Source organism: Coregonus clupeaformis, chromosome 14 (assembly GCF_020615455.1).
Source record: "Coregonus clupeaformis isolate EN_2021a chromosome 14, ASM2061545v1, whole genome shotgun sequence".
Lineage (NCBI taxonomy): Eukaryota > Metazoa > Chordata > Actinopteri > Salmoniformes > Salmonidae > Coregonus > Coregonus clupeaformis.
This window is the reverse complement of record NC_059205.1, coordinates 13,449,567-13,469,568: the sequence shown is the minus strand read 5'-3', so window position 1 is coordinate 13,469,568 and position 20,002 is coordinate 13,449,567. Positions and strand designations below refer to the sequence as shown.

General features: G+C 43.8%; 1 protein-coding gene across 5 annotated transcripts in view; it reads left to right on the top strand.

The window, feature by feature from the left end:
- LOC121581117 (capping protein, Arp2/3 and myosin-I linker protein 3) overlaps nucleotides 1–8,093 on the top strand; it is a 63,304-nt gene extending 55,211 nt beyond the window's left edge. For 2 of the 5 annotated variants that reach the window (XM_041896506.2, XM_041896507.2), the window contains exons 29-41: nucleotides 821–908; nucleotides 1,124–1,246; nucleotides 1,340–1,406; nucleotides 1,500–1,687; nucleotides 2,338–2,417; nucleotides 2,543–2,662; nucleotides 2,844–3,024; nucleotides 3,339–3,777; nucleotides 3,898–4,022; nucleotides 4,347–4,584; nucleotides 4,832–4,903; nucleotides 6,478–6,597; nucleotides 6,951–8,091. In XM_041896506.2, the coding sequence (XP_041752440.1) occupies nucleotides 821–908; nucleotides 1,124–1,246; nucleotides 1,340–1,406; nucleotides 1,500–1,687; nucleotides 2,338–2,417; nucleotides 2,543–2,662; nucleotides 2,844–3,024; nucleotides 3,339–3,777; nucleotides 3,898–4,022; nucleotides 4,347–4,584; nucleotides 4,832–4,903; nucleotides 6,478–6,597; nucleotides 6,951–7,000 (1,891 nt within the window). In that variant the 3' untranslated portion in view covers nucleotides 7,001–8,091. Of the gene's footprint in view, nucleotides 1–820; nucleotides 909–1,123; nucleotides 1,247–1,339; nucleotides 1,407–1,499; nucleotides 1,688–2,337; nucleotides 2,418–2,542; nucleotides 2,663–2,843; nucleotides 3,025–3,338; nucleotides 3,778–3,897; nucleotides 4,023–4,346; nucleotides 4,585–4,831; nucleotides 4,904–6,477; nucleotides 6,598–6,950 lie in introns of all 5 variants that reach the window. The other 3 variants (XM_041896508.2, XM_041896509.2, XM_041896510.2) reach the window with 3 other exon arrangements.
- Nucleotides 8,094–20,002: the final 11,909 nt, after the last annotated feature.

Below are 20,002 nucleotides of genomic sequence, written 5' to 3'. Positions count from 1 at the left end.
CGATAGATATTGGATCTGTTTTCGAATTCTTTGTCGGTCTGTGTAATCTGAGGGAAATATGTGTCTCTAATATGGTCATACATTTTGCAGGAGGTTAGGAAGTGCAGTTCAGTTTCTCATTTTGTGGGCGATGTGCACATAGCCTGTCTTCTCGAGAGCCAGGTCTGCCTTCGACGGCCTTTCTCAATAGCAAAGCTATGCTCACTGAGTCTGTACATAGTCAAAGATTTCCTTAATTTTGGTTCAGTCACAGTGGTCAGGTATTCTGCCACTTGCTTTGCTTTATCTTGGCCAGGTCCCAGTTGTAAATGAGAACTTGTTCTCAACTGGCTTAACTGGTTAAATATAGGTAAAAAAAAAAAAAAAAGTACTCTCTGTTTAGGGCCAAATAGCATTCTTGTTTGCTGTGTTTCTTTGTAAATTCTTTCCAATGTGATTATCTTTTTTTTTGTTTTCTCATGATTTGGTTGGGTCTAATTGTGTTGCTCGCTCGCTCTCTCTCTCTCTCTCTCTCTCCCTCTCTCTCTCTCTCTCTCTCTCTCTCTCTCTCTCTCTCTCTCTCTCTCTCTCTCTCTCTCTCTCTCTCTCTCTCTCTCTCTCTCTCTCTCTCTCTCTCTCTCTCTCTCTCTCTCTCTCGCTCTCTCTCTCTCTCTCTCTCTCTCTCTCTCTCTCTCTCTCTCTCTCTCTCTATCTCTCTCTCCCTCGCTCTCCCTCTCTCTCTCTCTCTCTCTCTCTCTCTCTCTCTCTCTCTCTCTCTCTCTCTCTCTCTCTCTCTCTCTCTCTCTCTCTCTCTCTCTCTCCCTCTCTCTCTCTCTCTCAGGGACGTGAAGCTGTCTGTGGTCTCCTATCTGACCAACTCCATAGTGGATCAGATCCTTCAGAAGCTCTACACCACTCACAAAACCCTGGTACTAACACACACACTACTCTCTATCTGTGCTCTATGTGTCTTTACCTCTATGCACTGTGTACCTCTGTGTACCTCTGTGTACCTCTGTGACCTCTGTGTACCTCTAGAACAAGTGACGTTTCATCTTCCCACTATCGCACACTAGTGAGCATAGTCTAAGACCAGACCAGTTCCCACCAGTATATAGTATTGTAAATCTCTCTGTTGTCTTAGCTGTGTCAGGTGTCCCAGGTGAAGCGTTGGGATGGCGCAGGGACAGACAGACGCACCATCAGAAACTTCAGAATCACAGACTCACTGGACTTCCCCGACGAGGAAGGCCTGGGCATGAACATTGTAAGTGTGTGGGCAGGTGTATATGTGTGTGTGTATGAGTGCATTTTTCCATTGCTCTATCATGTTGCCTTTCCTCTCTCTGTGTCTTACTAGGACACCATCGCCATCAAGAAACGTAGCTCCAGAACCAGAAGGATTCGTCCAGTGTCAACCAGATTGAGTATCTTACCTTAATTATAAGGTTTTCATGCAGGGCATTTTATGTGGATTAACATGAATTTGACCCAACGTTTATCTCCTCTCCCTCCCTTAGGTCTTGGAGACGATCCCACCTCCTCCCCGCCTCCCTCTGCCCCGTCTCACTCTGCCCCCCTATCCTGCTCATCATCATGGGAGGGTCTGTCCACCCTGCCTACCCAGGGTGCACCACTGCGCCACGTGACACAGGTCAGGCCACGGCCCCCGCGAAGGCACTGTCGAGGACAAGTCCCCCTGGAAACAGTGAGTCACCTCTTACCTGTTAAGAATAGCCAGACCCAATCCCAAATCAACCCCTAGCCCCTAAGGTTAAGCACTTCATGCAGATCTGAAAGCTTGTAAAGTTGAAAGTTCCAACTTACCCACTAGGCTTGGTGAAATGTGATACATACACTACCTATCCAATCATTTTAGTTCTACTTAAGTACCTAGGGGGTAGGGGTTGACCACACCTCTGAGTCAAACAAAGTTACATGTATTTTCTATCCACCTCTCTAATACCATTTATTTGTATTTTAGAATTTTAGTCATCCTGGTTTTTCATGCCAGAGGCATTCCAAAAATAAGATCCTTTATGACTGTGAATCTGTCGCATTAGCTCATGACTCACTAGTTTATGATGTTCTCCAATCTGCAATGTCCCAAGGCATCTCTCTGTTGGCAGCATATCAGATTGCTCGGCAGTGTCCCAAATTGCACTCTTTTCCCTATATAGTGCACTTCTTTCGACCAGAGCCCTATGGGCCCTCGTCAAAAGTAGTGCATTATATAGGGGATAGGGTGCATGTAGATGATACATGATAATTGTACATGATAGCACGGCAGTAGTTTCAGTGTGACAGCAGCATTGTGTTGGTGGCTGTAGTGTAAACCTGTTATCTCTGTCCTCTTAGTACTGTTCAGAGAACGGAGGAGTCAACATGCTGGAGGATGGACTGCCTGATTTCTATACCAAGAGAGTCCTGCCTGACAGGTAGGCTATGCACAACTCACACACACACACACACACACGCACGCACCCACACACACACATATACACACACACACACACGAACTCTCACTGACCCAGCTGCCCATATCTTTATCTCTCCCCACCAGTCAACTGTCACTACTCCATCAAGCTCAGTCCCTGAGGAGGAAGAAGAGACGCAGCGTGCTGTCAATCTTCTCCGGGTTCCGCAAGAATCGCAACTCCACCATCTCCAATCAGGAAACAGAGTACGGAGAGTCATGAAAAGTCATGCACACATTTTATTGATTTATTGACTAAAATATGATAACAGGTCCTTGTTATAAATGGTTCATGAATTGTTAACAACAAATATTTAGTAATTGTTTATTATCAGTTTATCAGTTTACAATAAGTCTCTCTCTCGTTCTCTCTCTCTCTCTCTCTCAGTAGTGGCTCAGAGAACGTGTACTCTATGATTCAGCATCCTAAGGATCCTGGGAAGGGGGAGGCCATCATTGAGGTGGGAGCAAATGGGAGGATGATGCCGTCCCCTAGGCCCATCCAGGGCACACCACTGCCTGGGATGAGGGGGGCCAGGCCCAGTCCCCAAAGCCTCACACAGAGACAGGTAGGAACGTACCACTGAAGGTCTGTCCCTGGCTCATGAATAGGGCCAGAAGTTTAGATCGAGTTTAAGCGAGGTGATATGTGAGAGTTGTGTTTGTTTTGATTAATCTTGTTGTATTCATTGTATTATATTGATGTTATTATCTTACATTATATGTATTCAATTTTGTATGTTCATGTTCGCAGGGCTCCCTTGTAAATGAGACCCTGGTCTCAATGGTGACCCACCCTGTAAAAAAATAAATAATTGTATATACGACACAATGTAAGCCTTACAATCGACGCTCTTCCCTCTGTCTCTCTCCTACCTTCCAGCCTTCAGATCTGGTCGGCATGGTATACAGTTGTATCGGAGCAGAAGATGAGGACTCAGACAGTAGCTTTGAGATCAGACCAGTGGGCAGAGACACAAACAGACAGAAGGACAGACAGACTGCATCAGACACCAAGACAGAGACCCATGCCAATGGACATGCGATGTCCTCCGCTTCTCTGACAGACAAACAGGCTGACATACAGACTGACAAACAGACTAACAGACAGACAGAGCCAGTCAGTCAGGACCTGCCGATGCCCAGCGCTCAGACAGACACACAGACGGAGGTGGACAGAGGGACAAAGGGGACAGAGGGGACGGAGTCCATGGAGGACAGGCAGGAGAGCGCCCCCTGTGGACAGAAACCAGAACCCCCTTCTCAAAGCAGCAAGCCCAGCCTGGCCAGCATTAGACAGAGACACCTGCAGGGAAGCTCCGGTACTGCAACATAAATAACAAGGTGTATTTGGCTCTGTGTACTGCATGTGCTAGAACTTGGATGTGGAGTTGTTATAGAATTACAATTTAACTTTTGTTTCACACTCTTTTACTTTGTAGAGAAATCAACAGATGATATAGGATGGATAGAGGGAGACAGGGTGGAAGAGAAGAATGAAAAGAGACGTGAGGGTGTGCAGAAAGACAGAGGGGCAGAGGGGCAGCGTCCCCCCATTCCTGAAAAGGTGTGTGTGTGTGTGTGTGTGTGTGTGTGTGTGTGTGTGTGTGTGTGTGTGTGTGTGTGTGTGTGTGTGTGTGTGTGTGTGTGTGTGTGTGTGTGTCTGTCTGTCTGTCTGTCTGTCTGTCTGTCTGTCTGTCTGTCTGTCTGTCTGTCTGTCTGTCTGTCTGTCTGTCTGTCTGTCTGTCTGTCTGTCTGTCTGTCTGTCTGTCTGTCTGTCTGTCTGTCTGTCTGTCTGTCTGTCTGTCTGTACTTCTTGTTTCTTGTATTGTTGTTTGTGTGTCTGTCTGTCTCAATTACTCTTAACAATACATACAATCTCTCTCCACAGCCTGGTAAAGATAAGACCTCTCCAAAGACACTGCATGCTGTCACTCCGCCTGAGGAAACCACCAATGAGAAGAAAACCATGCCTCCTGTTCCACCTGCCTCTGCCAAGCCCTCTTTTGATTTGTCTAATGCTCCTGTCAGTCAAGATGAAGGGACTAATGAGAAGAAAAGTCTTCCTCCTGTGCCACCTGCTTCTACCAAGCCTGTGTTTGAATCTCCTGATCGTGCTGGTTGTCAAGGTACCACTATGATGTAATATCACTGAAGATGGATTTATTAAGAAATTATGATTCATTGTTGTGATAATTGATAACGCTCTGGAAAAGAGCGTCTGCTAAATGACTAAAATGTTAATATAAATGTAATGGGGACCATGTGAATGCAGTCCCAAAAATGATCAATGGCTATGAATATTGTAGTATTGTTGTTGATGATGATGATGATGATGATGATGGTGGCTGGTTGAAATGTTGACTATTTAATCAGATGAGGAGGGAGGAAGAAATGGTTATCCACTGAAGCTGCATCGCAATAGGAAGGCAGACACAATTGACATGGGTATGTGTGAGCGTGAGCGTGTGTGGGTTCACTGCATGTGTGAATGTGTGCTGTACATACAGTGCCTTCGGAAAGTATTCAGACCCCTTGACTTTTTCCACATTTTGATACGTTACGGCCTTATTCTAAAATTGATCAAATAGTTTTTTTCCCCTCATCAATCTACACACAATACCCCATAATGACAAAGCAAAAACAGATTTGTATACATTTTTGCTAATTTATCAAAAATTAAAAACTGAAATATCACATTCACATAAGTCAGACCCTTTACTCAGTACTTTGTTGAAGCACCTTTGGCAGCGATTACAGCATCGAGTCTTCTTGGGTATGACGCTACAAGCTTGGCACACCTGTATTTGGGGAGTTTTTCCCATTCTTCTCTGCAGATCCTCTCAAGCTCTGTCAGGTTAGATAGGGAGCGTTGCTGCACATCTATTTTCAGGTCTCTCCAGAGATGTTCGATCGGGTTCAAGTCCGATCTCTGGCTGGGCCACTCAAGGACATTCAAAGACTTGTCCCAAAGCCACTCCTGCGTTGTCTTGGCTGTGTGCTTAGGGTCGTTGTCCTGTTGAAAGGTGAACCTTCGCCCCAGTCTGAGGTCCTGAGCGCTCTGGAGCAGGTTTTCATCAAGGATCTCTCTGTACTTTGCTCCGTTCATCTTTCCCTTGATCCTGACTAGTCTCCCAGTCCCTGCCGCTGAATAACATCCCCACAGCATGATGCTGCCATCACCACGCTTCACCATAGGGATGGTATTGGCCAGGTGCTGAGCGGTGCCTGGTTTCCTCCAGACATGATGCTTGGCATTCAGGCCAAAGAGTTCATTCTTGGTTTCATCAGACCAGAGAATCTTGTTTCTCATGGTATGAGAGTTTTACGGACGTCCTTCGACCTCATGGCTTGGTTTTTGCTCTGACATGCACTGTCAACTGTGGGACCTTATATAGACATGTGTGTGCCTTTCCAAATCATGTCCAATCAATTGAATTTACCACAGGTGGACTCTAATCAAGTTGTAGAAACATCTCAAGGATGATCAATGGAAACAGGATGCACCTGAGCTCAATTTCGAGTCTCATATCAAAGGGTCTGAATACTTATGTAAATAAGGTATTTCTGTTTTCTATTTTTAATACATTTGGTACAATTTATAAAAACCTTTTTTTGCTTTGTCATTATGGGGTATTGTGTGTAGATTGCTGTTTTTTTAATCCATTTTAGAATAAGGCTGTAACGTAACAGAATTTGGAGAAAGTAAAGTGGTCTGAATACTTTCCAAAGGCACTGTACATGTTTGTCTCTACAGATCCCTGCATGCATGTGCCTTGTTTTACACTATCTTTTGAATTCCGATTTGTGATTTGATGCATTTATTTGCTTGCTATTTCAGCCATTGAATGGTGACTCATTGTGTCTGTTAGGTACTCTGTCCATTCCTCTGTCCGTCACACTGCCATGGACTTTCCAATAGAGCTCTGCTTATCATGACTCTTACATTACTGCAACTAGCCCCTGTCACCAGTCACTGTCTGTGTGGCCCTGTGTGTATGTCTCATATCATTTCCCTTCAGGCATGGAACGGGACAGCCCCAACGATCTGGAGACAGTGTCCTCAGATCGCAAACCCCCTGTGAAAAAACCCAGACTCCCCCAGAACAGAAACAGATCTCTGGACTACCCCAGGACTGTCTGTATGTATCTGCTTCTCTGGACCCCTCTCTGTGTCATACTGTATGAGTATGTGAAAGCATGTGAATGTTCATAAGCTACTATACTGTAAGTACAGAAAGTGTGTATGTGTGTATGTGTTCAAAGTCCATTTCAGGACTCAGTGGTGAAAGAGAGAATTGACATGGCATTGACAGTCTACCCAATGTGTCACATGGTCAGAAAAAACACTGGACTGTGCTGGGCCATTAAAATCCAGTTGACTGTGTCCTAGGCATTGTTTGGGAAGATGAGTGAGAGTGACGTTTCTAATACTTAATGGCAGACAAGATGAGGCCAAACAAGGACTCTGACATTCAAATCTGTCTCTGTCTAGGTCCTGAGAGTCCAGAGCCCGCCAACGACAACGGTAAGACGTCGTCATAACAACAACGGACAGGAGGCGAAGACAACATTCTGGACAACTAGAGGGAGAGGAGAGTGAAGAGATGGAAAGAAGACAGAGAGAGCAGCGAAATTATGAACTTGGTCACCATAGACCCAACTGTGGTTATACAGTATTAATTTATTTCAAATTTACGAAACATGCATGTACACTCTGCTTTTTTCCTCCCTCATACTTAGTTGCACTTGCTTTCATTCCTTTGCAGAGGACACGCACACACAAACACACACACACACACACACATTTTTACATTTATATTTCAGCCATTTAGCAGACGCTCTTATCCACACACACACACAGAGGTCTCTGAGGGCCCTCTGGTATTCTCATGCCCTGTTAGTTCTTGCACTTCTTGTTGTACAAAAATCTTAGATCATATTTCTTATTCTCCCTCCGCTCTCTTTTATTCTGAACCAGTATTATGTAAATATTGAATATAAGTGAACAAACTCTGCACTAACCATTGTTATTACCAATTCATTACATGGTAACAGGTAACATTCATGTTTTTATTTACAATAAGGTTAAAATGAATATGAGTGTGTTGTAAGGATGTTTTTCCTATGGTGTATGATAACAGTGAAGACTGAGAAGATGGCAATGACGTGTATTGTTTATCATTATTGTTTCTGTAATCTAGTAGTTGGTCAATTGAACAATGGCAGATTTAATCTGTTTAATTCATATTTTACAGGACTGAAATTAGTATATTTTCTAAAAATGCAAATAAAATTAAACAATCAATAAAATGTACTTAACCAAAGGAACCAAACTGATGATGCACTCTCTCAGGTAAAAACAATCCTAACCTGACATCTGCATTAAGAACTCATATTTTTGGTATGCGAGATTAGGATCTGACCCTCTATGAAAACGGCATCCATGGATTTTGGAGCAATACTATGTAGGGGCAGCAGAGGGCGCTAAATACTTAGAGCTGAGTGATGAAGCAATACTTGGATAAAACACTAGTTAGAGGCACAGACTATGCCTGAGCAATGTCTGTGAAAAAGTATTTTAATAGAATTGGTAGCGTCCATTTGTTTGAAGTAGGTTTAAAAGGGATTTCAACTGACAGACAGGCCAAGAAGAAATGAATCAATGAATTAGGCAAGGATTAAATTGGTTGTGTAAAAAGTCCCCTTCATTAATCATGTCATGAATAATGTCACAAATACATATACACACACACACACACACCATTTGGATTTAGAGACTAGAAAGCGCTTTTCCTCTGACGTCAAAAGCTCCTCTTTTACACCTGAGTTTGACAGAGTGAAAGAGCACACCTCTTTAGCAGAGGACAGTGCACATTCAGGAGCTTAGCTAATCACATTCATTAGTCAACATGTGGGATAAGTTAGTTTAAATCTGGAATCTTTAATGGTGAATCTACCACGTCCGTTTGTGATATTACACCAACAAATAAGTTACTGCAAACAAACACTGTTTTTTCCCCCCTCGGACATCATTGCAAGCGCGATAGAACATCAGCATATGAAATGCACTTTTTTTATTTACCTTGATGCGCGACACACCTGTAGTTTGTCTACAAAACAAAAACCATAACAACGCCTGTGGGGTGGACAGTGTCGCTGTTTCCCCCTACTGCAGATTCCATCTTTATATATACAAAGATGTTTTCATGTGTAAGACACCATGGCTACAATTAATACACATACAATCATATATTGAAAATGAGGGCCATCTTACAGTAGTTCATCTCATCATATAAACAAAAACAATTAGGCCATTTATTTCAGCAGATTCCCATTTTGATTTATCCCAACTATAACAAATACATTGACTTTATCTCTGGTCCTGATTTTAGTATTTTGAACAGCCCCTGGGCTATATAGAAAGATTCCCAGAAAGTAACAATGATCAAACATATTTTTATTAGATACACCACCCCGTTCATGAAAATGGATCGCTCCTACAGACAGTGAGTCACGTGGCCGTGGCTTGTTATATAAAGCAGACAGAAAGGCATCAAGGCATTCAGTTACTGTTCGATTGAACGTTAGAATGGGCAAAACGAGTGACCTAAGTGATTTTGAGCGTGGTATGATCATCGGTACCAGGCGCGCCGGATCCAGTATCTCAGAAACGGATGCCCTGCTGGGCTTTTCACGCACAACAGTGTCTAGGGTTTACAGAGAATGGTGCGACAAACAAAAAACATCCAGTCAGCGGCAGTCCTGTGGGCGAAAACAGCTTGTTGATGAAAGAGGTCGAAAGAGAATGGAAAAATTAGTGCAAGCTAACAGACGGACCACAAACAGACAAATCATGGTGCAGTACAACAGTGGTGTGCAGAACGGCATCTCGGAACGCACAACTCAACGATCCTTGTCGCGGATGGGCTATAGGCCCTTTTCACGTGACGTCAGACAACTTCCGTTCTGCCGCGATGCAGGTTATGTTTACATCCGGTGTCGCTTAGGAACGCTTAGCTAGTAGCACATCATTATGGAGTTCACCCAGTCCCTTTCACATCTGCCACCAATACGACTTAACGACGTAGAACGACTTGCTGACAAGTGGTCCCTTACTTCAAGATCGAAGCTTGATAAAGGCTACAAGTTCTTCGTTGAAGGTTACCTGTTTGATTATGAAGGTACGTGTTTATCTTTATTTAGCTTAAATTAGCCCTATGCTAGCGAAGGTTATGAGCTGACGAGTTTCTGTTTTGCAGCCTCTTTTTAATATTACTGCTGTTTGTATCGACCGTAAGATAAGAGTCAGTAATGTATTAATGGCTAATGCTGCGCCCTTTCTCCCAATCACTGTATTGAAACAGTCTCAAGTGTAGTTAACGGTGAGGTGACAGTGAGAGGGCGATGTTACAGGTCCATGAAGAAAAATGAGGAGGCTCATCGGCTTCAGGTTTCTCAGATAAACAGTTCTCTAACATTATGATAAGATAGGTTAAGATAGATAAGTTTTCTTTTTGTTGTGTTTTGCTGCGGTTGCAGATTTAATAAGAATGATTCCACAAAGTTCCACTGTGGATCAGTTTGTTTCTCAGTCTGAGCTCTGATTTTGTATCATTAAACTTAATATACAACGAAATTCTTACAAACCGATGTGGGTTGTTGACGGCAATAAAGACTGGGAAAGATTCTGTGATAACTCAAAATGTTCAAATTTTCGATAAGTGTTGGCACTACTTGTCAAAGGTTTCAGAACAGCCAATTTTTCTTAATTAAAAAAAGAAATTGGGTTTTGAAAATTGTGTACAGTAGTTTATAATGAAACGCAGAAAAAATGTTTTGTAAGTACAGCACTAATTGTTATGTCTCTATGAACAGGTTACACTAGACTCTGCAGAGGTTCCTGTGGTACTCAATCACATGTCATGTTCCTGCTCTGCTGGGAAAGCACTATGTAATCACATAGTAGCACTTCTTTTCAAAGTGCTCACTATGTTACCATGGGCTTTAAGACAGTGCCATTGCCTCTGTCATGCACCAGCGCACTGCAGACCTGGCACCGGCCTAGGACACAGGTCAGACATTATTTGTTACACTGATGCAGAACTTTGCAGTTTGTATTGACTTTTGACAATGTATTGTTCATCATTATTATATCACAGGGAATTGTACCAGAGGCCACCAATGATATGGCGGTGTGTAAACCAGCGGCTAAGAAAAAAACAAGTGTCAGAGCTGGTGTGAAGTGCACACTGTACCGAGCCTATGATGGTGAGTCTGAATGAGCCCCCCGCCTGTACTAGAGCACAAAGACTTTAGTGCATTTCTAAAATAATACAAACATAAAAGTGATTATTATTTGTTACTTTTTTATATAGACTTTCAGTGGATATTTTTTTATTTGTATTAGAAGCATGTACGAGACTGGATGAGTGTGGTTGTCTTTTTTTAGTGAAAAGATAAGGTGGCATTTAATGAAATCTAAACTTGACATATCTCACTTTCATGCCAGGGCCTATTCCGGATCCTCACGTCATGGCCAGTGCTGAGAAACTGAAAGACATCCGTCCACAACCAGGGATTTGCAAATTGCTGCACGGGCTTGAGGGCCTTAATTTGGTGGACTCTAAATTTGGCCCTGTGCCATTTGGGTCTGTGCTTTCTTACCAGTGCCCTCTAGAATTAAGTAGAGATATTATTAAACACCCTGGTGCCAGTGAGTTTCCTCAGTTGCCTATTGAAGGTTACAACTTTAAATTTCCCATTGATTTTGAGCCCAACTACATACAACAATGTCATTTGGACAGCCTGATTGTGTCAGAGGAGATGTCTGCTGCTATTGAAGCAGAAACAAGAATGCAGTCAGAATGCCAGCTGTGGAGCCAGGTACGCAAACCCCGACTGACAGCCAGCAGATTCCGTGAAATATGCCATGTTCGTGGGGGAGTTGTCTGCCAAGGCTTTGGCAACCCGCATTCTGAGAGGAACTCCTCAGACAGCTGCTATGAGAAGAGGGTTGGATCTGGAACCTGAGATACTGAGGCAATATTCTGATTTTTGTGATGTCTCTCTGAAACAATGCGGGGTCATCATCCACCCTGATTCACCTCACCTTGCAGCCAGCCCGGATGCTAAAGTCTTCTGCCCAACAGAAGCACCACCATTTGGTCTTGCTGAGGTTAAGAGTTGCGATGTTGAAAATGTTACCCAAGTTAAACACCTGATCACAGTTAAAGGCCAGGCCTGCCTTAAGAAGAGCCACAAATACTACTATCAGGTTCAAGGCCAACTCGCCTTAAGCGGACTTCAGTGGTGTGACTTCATTACAGATACCCGCACTGACTTCACAGTTGAGAGAATCTTTAGGGATGAGGAGATTATCCACTCAATGCGACAGAAGCTTGATCATTTCTATTATAACATCTACATGGATGTCTTCTTAAGTTATAAAACATAAGGCAGAATTTTATGTGTAAATAGTGTTAAGGTAAATGTGGAAGGTGAACCTTTGACATTTTTTCTTTAACTGCAAATTAACTTGTCATATACTGTATATCTCCTATGTACTGAAACACACATTTTGAAAAGGATTGTGATGTAAATGTCGACATGTTTTTCTTTAACTGCAAATGAACTTAATTGTGTTATATACTGTATATCTATGTATTGAAATACAAATCTTGAAAAGGATTGCGATGTTGTAAATGCTCTTACCAAAATCAAAAGGATTGGAAGCAGTTGCTTGCAAACATATATTTAATAGTTCCATCAGTGCCATGACACATAAGCACATAACATGGTTAATAGTTGGATATTTTTACAATATATCACATTAGGTTCATTAATAGCTATGAAAAAGTTATTACCCTTAACAAAAACATACAGTATAACATTAGATCAATTAAATTACCAACAAAGTTAATTCATATTTAAATTTTTTTGTACATACAATACAGTAATATAAAAGTACTTCTATTTACAGCCCATCTAGCTTACTCAGGAAATATACAACTTCCAGTTGACAAAAACATCAGACTGGTTTGTCTCCTTTAATGTCAAGAGGTCCCTGATAGTTCGACATGAGGCAGCAGATGGCCCACAGCTGATTCACTGAACCCACTGTGGAAAGAGGAACAAGCCCATCCCAGATATGGTACTCCTTCACCCTCCGTATGGCCCTCTCGACTAAAATCCTCAGCCGGGCGATGGCCTGGGTCTTAAGAGTGTCCTCCCTGCTGAGCTGAGGAGATTTTTTTTAACATTCAGCTTTGACCAGGAATCAATATTTATCTAGCTATCATGCACAACAGTATTTGAATAGGTGAGTTACTATACATTCATGAATAAACTAACTGCCTAACAAAGGGTTAGATAGCTAGCTAAGTAAACTTGTTACATTACAGCCAGGCAGCAATGTAACGCTACCTTTAACGTTATCGGTATCTGGTACTAAGTTGTTGTTAGCTAACGTTAGCCCACTTTTAAGTAACTAAGGCAGTGAACAATTATGAATTAACAATAACGTTAGCAAGTTACAAACCATTGCATATACGTAAACATTATTACTCTTAACTTTACTAATTTAACTTAAACGTACCTTTTGGAATTTCTTCAAGTAGCTAGCTGTAAAGTGGTTATCCCACTGGCTATAGGGTGAACGCACCAATTTGTGAGTCGCTCTGGCTAAGAGCGTCTGCTAAATGACGTTAATGTGCCCTTGAGCAAGGCACTTAACCCTAATTGCTCCTGTAAGTCGCTCTGGATAAGAGCGTCTGCTAAATGACTAAAATGTAAAAAAATGTAAATGTAGTGGTCAACAGTTGTATTTTCGTTGAGAAGTCTCAGGTTACGGGCGAACGGAAGTGAAGTTAACCTGCTACGCGGAAAGGCGGAAGTTAGATGACGTCATCGTGAAAAGGGCCTATTGTAGCCACGACCACACCGGGTTCCAATCCTATCAGCTAAAAACAACAAGAAGCTTCTCTAGTGGGCAAGCAATCACCAACACTGGACAACATTGCCTGGAATATGACAGCGAGTTCAGTTCATTTGAGTGGCCTGCGCAGTCCCCAGACCTCAACCCAATAGAGCATCTTTGGGATGAGACGGAACGGTCTGTTCGCAGCATGAGTGTACCGCCGTCCAATCTGCAGCAACTGCGCAATGCCATTGCGTCAGCATCCACCAACATCCCTGGGGAACGTTTCTGACACCTTCTAGATTTCCCCAAATATTTCAGGCTGTTCTGGAGGCAAAGGGGTCCGACCCGGTAGTAGATGGGTGTACCTAATAAACTGAGAACACTCAAATATCAGATTATTTTCCCAAAATACAGGATCTTAATTTGAGCCAGTTTGCTACAGCAGGAAAATAATCCTGCGGCAACAGGAAATGTGAATTATTTTGTGGATTATAATTAATGGACATTTTTGTAGGGATTGATACCTTTTTTGTAAGGGAAAATCAAGTCTGAGATTTCAAAGTGGAAATTACAAATTTCATAAGCCTTTTTAAACCTCAAATACACATATACATTTTATATTTCCTGATCAAATTAAGATCCTACATCTGTAGATGATGATAAGAAACAAACACTTAACTCTTAAAACATGTTATTTGGAGTGTCCACTAAGTATGTTCATGGATGAATGGATATACTTTATTGATTCAGAGCTAGTCCCGTGTAGCTCAGTTGATAGAGCATGGCGCTTGCAACGCCAGGGTTGTGGGTTCGATTCCCACGGGGGATCGGTATGAAAATGTATGCACAAACTGTAAGTTGCTCAGGATAAGAGCGTCTGCTAAATGTCTAAAAATGATCCAAAGAGGCTGACATTTCGTTGTAAAAGTCATAGACCACTGTGTCAAATGATAGACATTATGTTTCCTCTCATTCTTCTTTATATATTGCAGGCTACATGTGAAAGGATGGTTGTCATCTTACTAAATTTCCAATCGGCTGGTATTTGACCCATGTTGCTTTGCCCTTGTAGAGGATCATTCCGCACAACATGGCAACAGCTGTTAGGAGACACCCAGCTATGAACACCATGTTCATGTTCATGTTGTTCACTGGAAAGACAAGAAAACAAGTCAACACCCTTTTCACCAAAACTCTTTGCGAAACACAAAAACACCTTTCCATCCAGACTGAGATGTATCTTGAGATGCTAATGCCTGTTAGGACTAGACTGCAGATAAGAACTGTTGTAACTTCAACCATTCAAAGTACAACATTTGATTTCTAGCTTGTCCTGAGCTATAGTTACCCTCAGCTATAGTTACCTAAACTTTCGGAAGTCTTTTTCAGGCGCAAAGGACCCTGGCAGATGGGGTGCATGGCTGTTAACATAGGGGCCTCTCTCTTGCAGTAGTGGTGACCAGCAGACTGGGGCGAGGTGGAGTTCACGCAGCCCTGGGCGCACCGGGTGTTAAGGTTCCCAGCCTCACACAGGATTACTGAACAGCTGATATACACCTACAGCCAGAGAGGTCAAAGGTAACTGAACTGAGAGGGTATCACCCAGACATGACCATTGAATGATCCAGCAATCTGTCCCCATTTATGTGCATTCCGATGAATTTGAAAGCTTCCATTCCGAACCGGAAATGTCTCTCTTGAAGGGGTGAGAAGATTTGAACAATCTCGTCCACATTGCATCTGGTAAAAAAAAAGTGATATTACAGCGTTTACTAATACTCTTTCATTCAGACAAATCTGTTAATGGAATATCTCGTATTCATAAAAAGAGAAATTGGCGTAAAAAAAAATTTTTTGCTGTCGGGTTCAAAAGACATATACATATTCATAGATGACGTCACATTGTAGTACTGCTTCTTTCTTTTTTCATGATTTACATATTTTTTATACTGGTTTTCCACAAGCACTTCGAAATGAAAAATTATAATAAACAAAGAAAAGTGCACCTGTTGCTTACAGGAAGTGACCTAACAGGGGTTCTTCATCAACCTCTAAAAGTCTAAGCCGTTGGGAGGGGTTCTACTAAGATAACATATGGAATTGTTTTAAGATGGTCATACCATTAATCATTTAGCTATGTGATTTTGAATTGTAGGACACCGGCCCACTCCTCATCAAAACCCTATGTATTGACCCTTTCTCTGAGGGAACCCATTCAAAATCAGTCAAGCACGTTTGTCTTTGGGGAGAATATTCCATTAGACCAGGTTCAATATTAATAATCCAGACAAACACCCAGGAGTGAATAAATCTCACCCAAAGAGATATCCATATACAGTGCCTTGCAAAAGTATTCATCCCCCTTGGCGTTTTTCCTATTTTGTTGCATTACAACCTGTAATTAAAATGATTTTTATTTGGATTTCATGTAATGGACATACACAAAATAGTCCAAATTGGTGAAGTGAAATGAACAAAAATAACTTGTTTCAGAAATGTCTAAAAAATAAATAACGGAAAAGTGGTGCGTGCATACGTATTCACCCTCTTTGCTATGAAGCCCCTAAATAAGATCTGGTGCAACCAATTACCTTCAGAAGTCACATAATTAGTTAAATAAAGTCCACCTGTGTGCAATCTAAGTGTCACATGATCTGTCACATGATCTCAGTATATATACACCTGTTTTGAAAGGCCCCGGAATCTGCAACACCACTAAGCAAGGGGCACCACCAAGCAAGCGGCACCATGAAGACCAAGGAGCTCTCCAAACAGGTCAGGGACAAAGTTGTGGAGAAGTACAGATCAGGGTTGGGTTATAAAAAAAAAATCAGATATTTTGAACATCCCACGGATGTTAAATCCATTATTAAAAAATGGAAAGAATATGGCACCACAACAAAGCTGCTATGAGAGGGCCGCCCACCAAAACTCACGGACCAGGCAAGGAGGGCATTAATCAGAGAGGCAACAAAGAGACCAAAGATAACCCTGAAGGAGCTGCAAAGCTCCACAGCGGAGATTGGAATATCTGTTCATAGGACCACTTTAAGCCGTACACTCCACAGAGCTGGGCTTTACGGAAGAGTGGCCAGAAAAAAGCCATTGCTTAAAGAAAAAAATAAGCAAACACGTTTGGTGTTCACCAAAAGGCATGTGGGAGACTCCCCAAACATATAGAAGAAGGTAATCTGGTCAGATGAGACTAAAATTGAGCTTTTTGGCCATCAAGGAAAACGTCAACACCTCTCATCACCCCGAGAACATCATCCCCACAGTGAAGCATGGTGGTGGCAGCATCATACTGTGGAGATGTTTTTCATCTGCTGGGACTGGGAAACTGGTCAGAATTGAAAGAATGATGGATGGCGCTAAATACAGGGAAATTCTTGAGGGAAACCTGTTTCAGTCTTCCAGAGATTTGAGACTGGGACAGAGGTTCACCTTCCAGCAGGACAATGAACCTAAGCATACTGCTAAAGCAACAGTCGAGTGGTTCAAGGGGAAACATTTAAATGTCTTGGAATGCCTAGTCAAAGCCCAGAACTCAATCCAATTGAGAATCTGTGGTATGACTTAAAGATTGCTGTACACCAGCGGAACCCATCCAACTTGAAGGAGCTGGAGCAGTTTTGCCTTGAAGAATGGGCAAAAATCCCAGTGGCTAGATGTGCCAAGCTAATAGAGACATACCCCCAAAGACTTGCAGCTGTAATTGCTTGTCACGATCGTCCAGAACAGATGAGGACCAAGGCGCAGCGTTGAATGCAAACATTTTATTTAATTTGATGATCACACGATCAAAACAACAAAACGATGACGTGACAGACAATGGTCATACACAAACCAAATACGAACAAGAAACCACAAATAATGAATGCCTAACGGCTACCTAAGTATGACTCCCAATCAGAGACAACGAGCTACAGCCGTCTCTGATTGGGAGCCACCCTGGCCAACATAGATATACAACAACTAGAACATAAACAAATGAAAACTCACACCCTGGCTCAACATACTAGAGTCCCCAGAGCCAGGGCGTGACAGTACCCCCTAGAAAGCGCGGACTCCGACCGCGCCAACCAAATCACAACAGGGGAGGGACCGGGTGGGCACTCCGCCTCGGCGGCGGATCCGGCTCGGACATGACCCCCACTCCTTCTCTAACCCCCCAAAGTACCCCTGGTCCGGTCTGGCCCTGCTGACCAGAGCTGAACTGAACACTGGTGGAGCGGATTGCTCTAGCTCCGGCGTGACGCAGCACCTGACCGGTGCCGGACCCGCCACCGGTGGAACAGGCACGGGCCGTGCCGGACTGACGACGCACACCACTGGCTTGGTGTGGGGAGCAGGAGCGGGCCGAGCCGGGCTGACGAAACGCACCACTGACTTGGTGCGGGGAGCAGGAGCGGGCCGGACCGGGCTGACGAAGCGCACCACTGACTTGGTGCGGGGAGCAGGAACGGGCCGGACAGGGCTGACGAAACGCACCACTGACTTGGTGCGGAGAGCAGGAACGGGCCGGACAGGGCTGACGCAAACGCACCACTGACTTGGTCGCGGGAGCAGGAATGGGCCGGACTGGGCTGGCGACGCGCACCACAGACTTGGTGCGGAGAGCAGGAACGGCTGGACAGGGCTGACGAAACGCACCACAGACTTGAGTGCGGGGAGCAGGAATGGGCCGGACTGGGCTGGCGACGCGCACCACAGACTTGGTGCGGAGAGCAGGAACGGGCCGGACAGGGCTGACGAAACGCACCACTGACTTGGTGCGGGGAGCAGGAATGGGCCGGGCCGAGCTGGCGATGCGCACCGTAGACTTGGTGCGAGTGGCAGGAACAGGCCGGACCGTACTGGGAACACACACCACTTGCCCTCACGTGGGGATCAGGAACAGGCCGGACCGGACTGGCAACACACGCCAGTACCTCTCGCCGTGCCTCTACATCTTCCACCCCCTCTTCGACCAGTGGCCCCCGTAACCTGGCGGCCTCCTCTGCCAATCCGCTGGGCCGCTCTGCCGCGGTCTCCTGCTGGCCCGTCGTCCACGGCGTTAGCCCCCCCCTAAAAAATTTCTGGGCGTTTCTCCTACCCGTGGACCAGGTCTCCATGTCCCTCGCCAGCCTTTCGCCCTTCTGCCACAATGTCAAGCCCTTCTCTTCCTCACTCGGCTTGACCCAGTCGAGGAGGCGAAGGAGATCTGTTAGGGATCTCCCTGGCGATGGCTCCTGGACACGCTGCTTGGTCAAATCAAGGTGGTTTCTTCTGTCAAGATCGTCCAGAACAGATGAGGACCAAGGCGCAGCGTTGAATGCGAACATTTTATTTAATTTGATGATCACACGATCAAAACAACAACACGATGACGTGACAGACAATGGTCATACACAAACCAAATACGAACAAGAAACCACAAATAATGAATGCCTAACGGCTACCTAAGTATGACTCCCAATCAGAGACAACGAGCTACAGCCGTCTCTGATTGGGAGCCACCCTGGCCAACATAGATATACAACAACTAGAACATAAACAAATGAAAACTCACACCCTGGCTCAACATACTAGAGTCCCCAGAGCCAGGGCGTGACATTGCTGCAAAAGGTGGCTCTACAAAGTATAGACTTTGGGGGGGTGAAAAGTTATGCACGCTCAAGTTTTCAGTTTTTTTGTCTTATTACTTGTTTGTTTCACAATAAAAAATGTTTTGCATCTTCAAAGTGGTAGGCATGTTGTGTAAATCAAATGATACAAACCCCCCAAAAATCTATTTTAATTCCAGGTTGTAAGGCAACAAAATAGGAAAAATGCCAAGGGGGGTGAATACTTTCGCAAGCCACTGTAGCTATCATCCCCATATAATATTTTACACTAGAGCCTGCCCGCCCTACGGCCGGTAAATCAATGGATCTAATGAATGTGATTCAATGCAATTTCATCTCGTGGTCTGCAACCATAAGAGAATTGTTCATTCAATAACCCCCTCTGCAAAGCAGAAATTCATGCTGCTAATAAGCTATTTGCTATTTCCAGTTCAGTTAAAACTCACCTGTATCTGAGTGCCACAGGCATTGAGGGGGATGACTCCGATGACATGGGTGCTGTTGGAGAGGCGTTGCAGGTCACAGGTAGAGACGGAGATGGTCCTCATGAATTCCAGTGATAGAGCACTTCTCCACTTCCACTGTAATTGTGGTCTCGTGGCAAACCACACTTATCTGTTATTAAGGTGCATATGTACACTGCAACATATCATCCTTGATCATAAAATAATCTACAAACCATTTCTGCATCCATCAGGACACATCTCAGCTCTGACTGATAAATGCCAGATATGAAAGAGAAGATCAGGGTAAAACACAGAATATGTCATATTTGTATTGTGAAACGTCCACATCAAATAATAACTTCTCTCAGCTGCATTGGGAAATGACAATTTAATAAAAGACATGAAGCTCTAGAGGAATGTAGCCTACAGTGAAGTACCAGAAAGTAGCAGAACGTATCGAAGTACCAGAGCAGTTCTGGTGATGCTGCAAGATCATGAAACATGATGCCATGACACCAACCCATATGCCTCCTCAGCAATGAAGCAAATGGGGAAATGTTCTGCCAGATCTTGA